The 12,777-nt window shown below is 34.1% G+C and overlaps 1 protein-coding gene across 1 annotated transcript; it reads left to right on the forward strand.

Moving 5' to 3' along the window:
• Positions 1–1,230: 1,230 nt before the first annotated feature.
• On the forward strand, positions 1,231–4,793 carry LOC141482260 (uncharacterized). Its single transcript, XM_074175260.1, has 3 exons — positions 1,231–1,422; positions 1,664–1,732; positions 3,221–4,793. The coding sequence occupies exons 1-3, from the start codon at positions 1,414–1,416 to the stop codon at positions 4,748–4,750; spliced, it is 1,608 nt and encodes a 535-aa protein (XP_074031361.1). The 5' UTR covers positions 1,231–1,413; the 3' UTR covers positions 4,751–4,793.
• Positions 4,794–12,777: the final 7,984 nt, after the last annotated feature.

Below are 12,777 nucleotides of genomic sequence, written 5' to 3' on the forward strand. Positions count from 1 at the left end.
TTTACACAGAGTAGGCCAACAGAAAATAATAATACATATCTAATAGGTAAAATTAGCCAATACTTTGAAAAAAAAACAATCGAGAAACCTTATCCATATTCGAAGGTTTTTGATACGGTCAGTTATAGTAACTTCTTGGGTGATGGAAGGGAATCGGAAGCAGATCAATCTGATACGAGTTGATTAAAACATATTCAACATACACTTCAATGTGAGATTTTCACTAGTTTACAGATCCGCAACGTGTGTTTCACTCAACAATAACTTCATCAGGTGTGTCTATAGTTTGGACACGCCTGATGCAAATGTTGGTATCAAAACCTGTTTATCATCAAGACCTCAAGTAACGGAGTTGCTTCGATGTTTCAGGCAATCAAGGTTGCACGTGATATTCGCATCTCCAATCAGGCGGATGCTTCTTTTCTGGATGGAATCCAGCAACTTCAGGGTATGTTTGGGGGCAGAACTCCATACATGAGAACAATACTCCATAGAAGGTCTAATGTGAGCTTTATAAAGCATCAAAAGTTGCTGAGGTGTGTACAGTTTTCTGATTCGGCACAATGTTCCAAAGTTTTGTGAAGCAGGCTTTGCAATTCCAGCGACATGATTGTGTCAAGACATATTGGTGTCTATTTTAACCTCCAACAAACTTTTCGAAGCAAAAAGCGGAATTGTATGACCCTATCATTATTATATATGCTTCGGAGACATTTATCTTCTTGGAGAAAACCGATGCCCGGGTTTTTGTGGCATTGAATTGAACCTGGTTACTTTCACCCCAATTCAAAATCACTTCTGGATCCTCCCGCTGCCGGTGAAGATGTGCCTCTGTAGCCGATGTCCTGGAATCTGTTCCATAACGTAATTCAAATACATAAATTTTTGTAAAATAGATTTCTGAAATAAATATTATTATTGTCAATTACAACAAGAATTTCGGTTCAAAAAATAATGTTTTCAGTATTTTACGCTTATCTGAAAATCCGAGAAATATTCATCTAACTGGAATAGTAAAATCTCAAAATATCCATTTTTCACAAAAAACAAAACAATTATTTCCATGTCATTCAAATTATCAACAAATTTGAAAGGCTTTTGTTTCACATCATTGGCTATTGTTGGTTCATAAAATCGTTAACTTCTTTATATTACAGCATTTGACATAATCTCACTATCTTTTTTCATGTTAGTCAATCAAAGTAGAGTTGAATGCATTAATTGAGATGAATCGCACGCGTCTTGATCTCATTAATGCACTTGATCAATGAAGCAAAACATCGGCGTGCAAATTTTTTGCAAAACTGTGAGAATCGGTTTCGTTTGAGGTTTTTTCCAGATGCAGCTGATGGTATATAAAGTAAGAGTCCCGACAACATCTGTACCAGTATCAATTTGTACATTCAGTACAAAATGAAAATAGTAAGTATGCATCAAACTAAATAATCTATGAAAAGAATTTCAATTTCATGAAAAATAAAGGAAAATCTCCCTATAACAGTTAGAGTTAACTTGGTTGACAGAATAAAGAGGTTATTCTTGTAAATGGTGAAGTTTTAAATTCCCAATTGATTTTCTCATTATCCTATCTAAATATAGTCTTTGAGAATACAATAAACCAAAAGTTTTTTTCTATTTAGAAATAATATTTTTCTTTTCCCAGGTCACCCTTTTAGCGACGATTGTGGTTGGGTTAACAGTAGCGGATCATCCTGGAGGAGGGGGCGGACTTGTAAGTTAAATAATTATGATAATTAATATTTTGTTAAATTTCAATCAGCTGCATTATATTGCAAAATCCATATAATTGAGCGGTATAAAATAACATGCATTCAAACTTTTTATGTTTGGGTATATTAAAACTTCCATCTATAATCGACAGAAAAAATTAATGATAAGGTAAGAGGAAACGAACTACGTAGAATATTCAGAATAAAACGTATCCTAATCAAGATATTCGTTAACTCTACAGAAACACTTTTCTAAAAAGTATTTCTCTATGACAGACACCAGATCTCTTTTGATTTAAGACGTTTGATGCCCACATAGAATAGACTATGGTCATACAATATCATTAAATATTTGAGGAGAGTAATTGTTTCATATCATCTTGTAGGAGACTATTATGAAATTTTATTAACAGTTCCTGGTGATCTTTAACAAAAATTATATTCTCGTCATGGGCAGACAGATCAATGACAAACATGTTGTTTGTCGTTCGTTTCAGCCTAGCTCGAGGAATGATACTTCGAAAGGAATTCGATTTTTTTTAATTATCGAAAATCATCGACTTTATGTTGATGATAATTACCTTGCACTGACGAGTAGTCAAACAGGTCGAAACCGGTCTGCAAGTGTGTTCCAATAATTCAATATGGATTCCGGCAGTTGTATCGCCAACAGCATATACAGGAGAAACTTCAGTGAAGAATACTGTACTGACTCCTGTCGGAAATAATCCAACTCCCTTCGTGGTATTAGCCAGGGGAGTAGTTGTTTCCTTTCCTACAGTGTTGGTAAGTTGACACTGGCCTGAACGAATTGTTGTTTCAGATGAAAATTATATACTCATTATATATCATATAAATTATATACTTATATATATATATATATATATATATATATATATATATATATATATATATATATATATATATATATATATATATATATATATATATATATATGAGATTATTATTTTGAATTCTATATAAAACTTTTCAACCAAGTCCAAATATCAAAGTAATGATTCTCTGTTATCTCTGGAAATGATGAATATCAATTCACAGTATTTCTTTTTAGAATATTCTGGAATAAATGACGGCATAATAAATACTAAGTAGCTATAAGTCACTGGCACTGTTCACTATTTTCGATTCAAACTCTATATTTGTTTTTAGTCACGCACAAGGAATGAACTGAATAAAAAATATCATGGGATAATTTTCGAAATATACCGTAAAACAGTTTTAATGTGTGGTGTTATCTCAAATCTGCATATTTATGTTTTCTTGATTGTGAAGTGAAAATGCAAAGTAGATCATCATCAACTGTTGTTAATCTTTCAAATAATATATAAAAATTGGACCACCTATAAAACAAAAAAGAAAATAGAACCAGATTTTTAATGATACTCTTCGATTCGTTTCACAATGACAAAGAATAATGAATAACTGAATCTTCACCAGTCAGCTCTATTTAACCAATATCTCCTTTTCAGGGAGACACGTCTTACATATTCGAGTATGGCGTCTTCATCCCTAGCTTGGACCAGAAATCCCAAAAAGTTAATAGGGAATATACCCTGAAGGAAGTTGATGGTAAACAGCATATTGTTAAATATGATCTGGGATCCCACGACGGGTTTGAAGCTGTAGTAGAACAGAAACCGACACATTATAATGAATATGAAGAATATGGGCAAGACCAAGGGGGAAACGGAGGCATCAGCTACGCAGGAGTTTCCCATTGGAGCAATAAAGCTAATTATGGACATTCTCATGCAGGTGGTGGTCACGGGCATGGGGGTGGTGGCCATGGGGGTGGCGGTCATGGAGGAAGTGGACACGGATATGGGCATGGAGGTGGTGGTCATGGAAATGGTGGACATGGACATGACGGTGGTGGTCATGGAGGCGGTGGTCACGGAGATGGTGGACATGGAGGCGGTGGTCACGGAGACGGTGGTCATGGACACCTTGGTGGTGGTAGTCACGGACATGGTGGTGGTGGTGGTCATGGACATAGTGGTGGACATGGAGGTAATGGACATGGAGGCGGTGGTCACGGAGACGGCGGACATGGACACGGTGGGGGTGGTCATGGACATGGCGGTAGTAGTCACGGAAATGGTGGTGGTCATGGACATAGTGGTGGACATGGAGGTAGTGGACATGGAAGCGGTGGTCACGAAGATGGTGGACACGGACACGGTGGTGGTGGTCATGGACATGGCGGTAGTGGCCACGGACATGGTGGTGGACATGGAGGTAGTGGACATGGAGATGGTGGACATGGGCATGGAGGTAGTGGTCACGGTCATGGTGGTGGACATGGAGGTAGTGGACATGGAGATGGTGGACATGGGCATGGAGGTAGTGGTCACGGTCATGGTGGTGGTGGACATGGAGGTGGTGGACACGGAAATGGCGTTGGTGGTCATGATCATGGCGGTGGTGGACATGGACATGGCGATGGTGGACATGGGGGTAGTGGGCATGGATATGGTGGTCACGGAGGTGGTGGTTACGGACATGGCGGCGGTAGTCATGATCATGGCGGTGGTGAACATGGACATGGCGATGGTGGACATGGACATGGCGATGGTGGACATGGAGGTAGTGGGCATGGATATGGTGGCCACGGAGGTGGTGGTTATGGACATGGCGGCGGTGGTCATGAAAGTGGTGGACATGACGGGTATGATGGGCATGGTCATGGAGGATATGATGGTCATGATTATGGTGGTCATGATGATAAAGGTCATGGTGGATATGGTGGACACGGTCATGACGGATTCAGTCATGGAGGACATGAAGGACATTGGCATGGTGGACAAGGCCACGGTGGATATGGTGAACATGGCCACGATGGAAATGGTTATGGTGGACATGGTCATGGACATGGAGGACACGGTTGGTATGGAGGAAATGGTGGACATGGTGGACATGGACATGGTGGGCATGGTGAAAATAGTGGCAAAGATGGACATCTTCAAGAATATGATACTGGTGCTGGATTCAAGCATTGAAATTGCGGACATTAACGATATATGAAACTGAATAAATAACAGAAAAAATCCTTTTTTTTTCATTCCTGACATGAGATATATTCAATATTATTATCCATACACCAACCCATATACTGACATTTTTTTATGAACTTCATTTGTTGAAATTCATAGAAAATATATTTTTATGTGGTCGGCAAATTCAATTTTTCGAGTCAGTTGGTTGCAACTTTGATTTTATTCTTTTCTACAGAAATATTTGTTGCGAATTGATAACAATCATAATTTGGTAATTTTACTGTTAGTTCCAAAATCTCACTTTTAATTATGTTAATATAAATTTGTAATAGAATTACTTTACGCGTCGAACGACAGACCAATAAAGCGGATATGCCAAACTGAGGTATCAAAGACAGAATACTATTGTGTTGGTACTCCAAACACTTATCGCCTTGATACTTATGACCGTGAACAATATAGAATTATATATTATTTTTTGGGGTCACAGAGGAATAAGTCAATTCCTCAATTTCCAAAGACAAAATTATTCAAATCACTTGAGAAAGCTACTGTGCTAGCGAATCATATTGTGATATATTTTTCAAATAAAGTTTGTGGAGATCAAATCGTTAGGTGTAGTTTTTGAAATTACTATGGATCTTCATCAAGTAACGGCCGAATCAATCAGAAAAAAAAAGTAAGAGCGTCAGCATATTTGTATTTTTTTGCTTTCGCATCAACCAAGTGTAATCAAGCAATACACATAACCTCACCTTATTCAAATGAGAGATGATATGTTGACTGTTTATAATTATTCAAACTATGAGAACCTAGGAAAGTGTAATATCTTTGCAATTTCAATAATTAACTTACCTGTCTTACAAAATATAATTTTTCTTTCTGTTTGAAGACCGCTGGAGTGAAGCTCGAAAAGACTATGAATAATCCTTCAAATAACTAGATACTAGTTTAATAGGTAGCATTTGAAAACTCTGGCGTGAAATGAATCAGTAAATTGTACACATCCCAGCAACTTTTGATGCTTTATAAAGCTAAGATCGACTTTCTTTGGAGAATGGTTCTTATGTATGGACCTTGGTCCCTAAGCATACCCTGAAGCTGCTGGATTCCATCCAGAAAAGAGCCATCCGCCTGATTGGAGAAGCAACCTTGATAGCCTGGACCATCGAAGAAGGGTTGGAGATGTGTCTCTCTTCTATGGATACTTTCACGGAAAGTGTTCAAGTGACTTAGCACATTTAATTCCTCCAAGAGCCGTATATATCAGAAATACGCCACGAACTGTGGCATCTCATCGTTTTGATGTTCAACTCAGTACAGCTTGAACTTCACTACTCAAGAACTCTTGAATTTGGAGAACTGCGTTTATGTGGAATAAACGTCCTGGGAATGTTTTCCCAAATGGTTTCAGTCTCCAGCAATTCAAATCCAATGTGAATCGATACTTTCGCACAGGGACCGCTCTAAGAGCCCATTGATGATTTTCCTGCAGTGCTTATGTATTGTCTTCAAAAATATCAGAAATTACTGTGACTTTTTTTTCTTCTACTTGGGAGACGTTGGACTTGCCCATTTCTCCCAAGTCTTCGGAAAACACTGCAGCCTCGTGGGTTTATTTATTTATTTATTTATTTATTTATTTACGGCAATGCCTATTTTCTACAAGATAATTAACAAGTTCATACATATGTATTTAACAGTAATAAAAGCTAAGTTTAAGGAAAAAATATATAAAATAAAATAAAATAAAAAAATCGTAAAAATAATGAATTACAATCTTTTCACAGTTTTTTAAAATGTTTTCAAAGAAGAATTGAAAAATTCTAAATCTACATTGTATGTATTTGCATTTCTCAAAATTCTATCTACAGATTCATTCCGGCCATAGTTGGTGCGACAAAAGGGTACTTTGAATATATCCGAATTTCTTGTTCTCCTTGGATTCACATTTAAAGTTATAAGTTCGACAAGTTCCGGGAATTGATGCTACCATTGATTATTTTATGAATAAGTGTAAGGTCTGCTTCTAATCTTCTATGAGCCAAGTTGAGAATGTCCAATATAATTTTATAGTCATATTCACCAATATGATATCCCAGTTTATATGCAGAGTACCTTAAAAACTTATTTTGAACACTTTCAAGCATATCAATATACACATGATATGAAGGGCACCAAATTGTGGAATTGTATTTGATTATTGAACAATATATGATTTTTATTGAAGTGAGAGATAATTCATTTGCAGATCTAAGAATGACAGCTAATATTTTTAAAGCTCTAGAAGTAATATTTGCAATATGGGGTTTAAATGACATTTTTGGGTTGGGAATGATTCCTAAATCTCTGATCGTGTTTGTTGTTTTCAGCTCTGATTGATTGATTTTGTATGGCCAGTTAATGGGATTTTTGTTTCGGAAAAAAGTAAATTTTTGACATTTGTCTATGTTTAATTGCAGTAGATTTATATCACACCAGCGAACAAAGTTAGATAAATCGTACTGTAATAATTTTATATCAGTTGAGTCATGAATAACTTTAAACATCTTCAGTTCATCAGCAAACAAAAGAAATTCACTATAAAGAATAACATCTTTCAAGTCATTGACAAATAAGTTGAAAAGCAATGGCCCTAAATGAGAACCCTGTGGTACACCCGATGAAACTGTGATTGAGGAAGATACTGAGTTACCATATTTTACAAACTGTACTCTGCAGGCTAGATAATTTTCAATCCATTTCAGAATGTTTTCTTGAATACCCCAAACGTTTAGTTTATGCAACAACAAATTGTGGTTTTCTCGGTCAAATGCCTTTGAAAATTCTGTGTAAATAGAATCCACCTGGTGTCTATTTTCGAAGGTATTTATTATACAGTGTTGATAAATTAGCAGATTTGTGCTGGTAGATCTACCACTACTGAATCCATGTTGTTGATTAATGATTATATGTTTACAGTTCCATGTTTTTTTTTTGTAATTAGGCTGTCTAACAATTTGGGTAATTCTGATTGATTACAGACTGCTCGATAATTTTTTATATCATTATGTGATCCACTTTTATAAATAGGTTTCAAAAAACTGTTTTTCCAATAATCTGGAAAGATTGACGATTTCAAGGAAATATTGAATATCATGTGACTTGGTTTGACCAGGGCAAAAATACATTTTTTGATTAGGAATAGCGGAATTCCATCAGGACCTGGTGACAATTTCCCAGGTAACGACATGACTAAATTGACTATTTCTTTAATATCAACGCTATAACTACATACATCAACCGTCTTACTAAATTTATATTCTGGAATTTGGTTTCATCACTGTAGACTGATGAGAAATATTTTGCAAAAAAATTCACAATATCATCACTATTTTCACTGACAGAGTCATCATAATACATTTTAGATGGTACGGAGTGTGATTTTTTATTATTAATATAATTTCAGAAGCTTCTAGAATTATTGTTGATGTTATTCTCTATTTTATTTATGTATGCTTGATGCAAAGTTCCGCACTTATCTCTCAAATAACAAAATTCTTCATATTTATAAAAATTTCCATTTTTGTATTCTCTGTGAACCGATTTCTTCTTGAAAACTAATTTTTTCAGCACAGAATTGAACCATATTGGGAAAGTAGAAGCTTTATATTTTTTTAGTGGAACAAAGTACTCCAGAGCTGTATAGAGAATATTGTAAAAATTTTTAACTACAACATTTAAATCCTCATCCTTCAGTATTTCGGTATCCCAGTTGATACTTGCCAAGAAATCATTCGTGCCCATATAATCTCCATTTACAAAGTCATTAAAGTATTCATCATATTTTAGATATTCCTTCGTATCATTTTTTAAATCAAAACATACCGAAGAATGATGTAATGTATTTTGAAAAATTGGGTCCGATGGATTTTGAACAGACATATTTATGAATCTAAGTAAACTTTTCTTGAATTTTGAATATTATTGATTTGATAAATTATGGAAAATAAATGAATGTAATAAAGCTAGTGCAGGTGAGTTTACTGGACAATCAACATTCAGACCAAGCGCTCCATTAAACCAAAATGCGTCGGGTATATTATAGTCACCACAAAGGATAATCTTGTTAGTACAGTATTTTTCTAAAATATAATCAACGGTAGCAGTATGTTCCATATAAGTATTCACTACAGAAGAAGGAGGAATATATACACCACCGATAATGATTGTTGAAGCACCTATTGATAATTTAACATACAGATGTTCTATATTATCAAGAGATATGTCGATTAACTCAGTTAATAAAGATTCTCTGATGGCTATTAGTATTCCTCCTCCTCTTTTTTTTAACGCTATTTGTTTGGTCTCTATCTAATTCCATATATGTTAAAACCTTTTAAACCCAGTTCACTATCGGAAAAGTCTCTATTAAGCCATGTTTCTACTAAAATTATAATATCATAGTTTGAGCACATAACACTTTGTTGAAACTCTAATATTTTTGTTCTCATACCGCCGACATTTTGAAAATACACAGAAAACGGATTGGGTTTTACTTTTGTGCAGCCGATTCACTGATTTGAGGTACTCCATTCACATATCTTATTGTAACATTTCCTCCCCTCTGCTTTCTATCATCGACTTCTTTCTTCATCTTTTTTTCTTTTGATTTAATTAACTTGTTTGCATCTTCTACACTGGTAAAAATAACTTTCAACGCACGGTTTCCTTAACAGTATTCAAGTCTGAGTTGTAAGAATTACCTTCTGCTAGATTGAATATCATAACATTGTTCCTTCTTTTTTGTCTCTCGTATATTTCTTTATGACTGTTTCTTCGGAAAAAGATGTACATGTTTCTTTTTGAATTTTTGATTTCAGTTCTTCAACCTCAGAAAGCAACTCATCAATCTTCTTGGTCAAATTGGGTACTAATCTTACCCCGGTGAGACAATCATCACAATAAAACTTCAACAGCCGTTTTCCTTTTAAAGCCACGACCTTCAATTCAGATGCACTTAGATTCCAACATTCTGCATGCATTTTGCGTTCACAACCATCACAACTCAAGGGCAAGTCATTTCCGGTAATTCTGCATTTTAAACATTTCATGGTGTAGTTTGTTTCTAGAGATATTTACTGAGTCCTGACCTGTCACTTGTAGGGTGCTTTATTTCTATTTTATGGGCTGTTCAGGCACTTGAGATTCCAATATCACTTTCAGGTATTTTGCCTAATTGTAAACAGATGAGAAAGGGATTGTTTAGGATGGCTTAGTTCTAGTTTAACTATATGGATTTTAAATATTATTCAATTTTCATTAAACTCAAAACTTGAATTTGATGTTTCTCTTCATAAAGGTTTTCATGGTATTCTCACTGTTGTTTTGATATTGAATTTAAAATTTTCGAAGGTAAAGAAACCACAAAATTTTCACTTTATATCAGAGCTCCGGCGACACACGTGTGCACTTCTACCCACTACTATATTCAATGTTTATTGCATTTCTCATGACACCCATTCTAAAAATCTTATGCTCTGTACTGGTTTGCACAATTACCTCGCTAGCTGTTTGTTATATTCTTCTGGACACACGTAATTTGGGTTCTCTATAAACTGTTTTCTTCTAGTGCCTCTACACAGTAAAAAGTTTTTCTTTTAAAGAAGAGCATAGGTTGCTTTGAAATTTTTATCTCTATTGGAGAAACTATTACTTCATGCCAACAGCGCCATGTTCCACAATAGAAATCACACTTTTTTTAACGAAGAAATTAAATTTCTTGGCCTTTCAACAACATCATTCGTTTAATTATATTATTGCGAAGATGAACTATTTTGAATCAAAAAAATATAATATCATATCAAAATCTACCACCTATTTAAAGAGAACAATAAACTGTTTCAAATGGAGAGCAATATCAACTTGATCTGAAACCATATTATTTGTTTGAATTCAAAACTGTATTCTTTCAAATAACTCGTCTATAACAAGAGTTTTGTGAATCTATATACAAAACTATATTATGATCGACTGAAGATAACAGGAATTTTGCATAGAATGAACAGAATTTCTTTTAAAGAAGTATTTTATTCATTTCAGTTTGAAAAGAACTATTTTATTTGAACATAGATATTATTGGAAAAAATTTAAATTCAGTATTATGAGAAACTAACAATGTAGAACAGTGTTCGCGTACGCGCCAGTAAGTGTTTTGAAAGTGACGTTGGTGTGTTGTGATTTTAAGGAGGAAGTGTTTTATGTGTCTGTAGGTAGTGCGATTCTTTTCCGATTATTTTGTATCTACCATAATGGAACAGATTTTACAAGACTGGGGTCTTACACAGTTGGAAGATATTTTCATAAGTAAATATTATAATTTGATAAAATTGAGGTGTTTGGGTTACTTGAGAAAGAAACTCCGCTATATACTGCGTTGTATACCTATTTCCGAGGAGAAAATGGTAAATTTTGACAGCAACTCTTAATTTTGCCCTCATTTTGCGAAAAGTATATCAATGCTTCGTAATTTTTCGCACATGCATTATTACATTTGCCGAGCTCTGCAAGAGTGTATTAATTTGAACTGAAAAATCCTCGACGTTGATTCAAATTCGCCAATCTCTTGGTTTGAACATATATTTATCTTGTTTTAAATAAGTGTATTTTCTCTAAATAAAATTCTATTTTCTCTTAGACCGAATTCATTTTTTATTGAACGAGAGAGTTTCGACAATAAATTATAATACAAAAAATACCAAAATAGGTACCGGTAGGTGTGAAAAGCACCTACATATGACAGCTACTTTCTGATTTCAACATGTAAATGTTTGTTGAATTCCGAAATGTCTTTGCTTTCTGTATTAATTCCTTCAGAAATGTTTTTATGTTACTCATTGGGAACAAATTGAATTTCCCCTTCTCAGCTTGGAATTATTTATTATATTTCCTTTAGGAATGTATGAAATAGGTAGAAATATTACCAAACTCACTAGAGGAGAAATCAAAATTTCCAAAAACAAGAAAACAGTGAATGTTTTTATAGTTTCATAGTTTTACCTTTTTAGATATTTGAAATAGTGGCTAACGATGATGTGCTGATTTGTTCTTCCATTTCAGAATCCAAGTGATATCCCGGCAATTATGGATAAACAAAAGCAGAATGCAGAACTTGATAGACGATAGTAATTTTTTTAATGTTATTCACCAGAATGGCATCTAGTTTTTAAAACTTTATTTGTGTTAAATTACTAATAAATTAATTCATTTTGTTGTCTTCGATTTTATTTTATTTGTTAATTTGTCAAGAATATGTCACTTTTTTTATATATGTTTTCGGATTGAATATCTATTTCTGTTATTTGTATAACTGTATGATCTCTCAATAGTGTGCGGTTGGAATATGACATTTGAGCAAAGATTAGCAAAAAAATTTAGTTCTCTATTGAGTTTTGTTTTTTATCATATGCTTTTTCAGTATAATATTTATGATTTGCAACTGCTTCAAATAAACCAATCATAATATATAATATATTATTTAATTTTTTCCCATACTACTTACAGCTGTTCATATTACAGATGAGATATTTTGGATTCAAGTAACGAAAGACATCCGTATGAGAGGGACAGTTTATAAACAGAAGCATACGTTCATCTTTGATGAAGTAAATCAGTTTATTTGTTTTATACAAATAAAAGCGTCGGAATGAAAAATGGAAAACAATTAATTTCTCCTACGGAGATATTTAAATAGTGTTCCAAGTTAACATATCATTCTTTCAAAACCCAAAAAAGTTTTGCTTCGAGATTAATTTTGCTCCCACTAAAGAATGCATACTTACTTCTCTTGAGCTAATGTGATGATTTCTATTGAAATGTATGCACAATCTTGGTGGAATATTTTTTTTTACTTGAAAGAAGCGTTCATTCAGTCCATTTGAATGAATGATTCAAATTCAACGTGAGAGAATATATTTCTCAGTTTATAAAAATATTTCTTCATGAATATAGGAGAACAAGATTTCTTTAAATCGAGATAATAATTTTTACTG

This window comes from Leptinotarsa decemlineata, unplaced genomic scaffold, assembly GCF_025532065.1.
Source record: "Leptinotarsa decemlineata unplaced genomic scaffold, Ldec_3_MD MMD2_tig00000882_RagTag_RagTag, whole genome shotgun sequence".
In the NCBI taxonomy this organism is placed as follows: Eukaryota; Metazoa; Arthropoda; class Insecta; order Coleoptera; family Chrysomelidae; genus Leptinotarsa; species Leptinotarsa decemlineata.

Excerpts from the sequence above, each read along its gene's own strand:
- LOC141482260 (XM_074175260.1), top strand. Across the intron at positions 1,733-3,220 it reads CTGGAGGAGGGGGCGGACTT|GGAGACACGTCTTACATATT; the intron begins GTAAGTTAAATA and ends TCTCCTTTTCAG.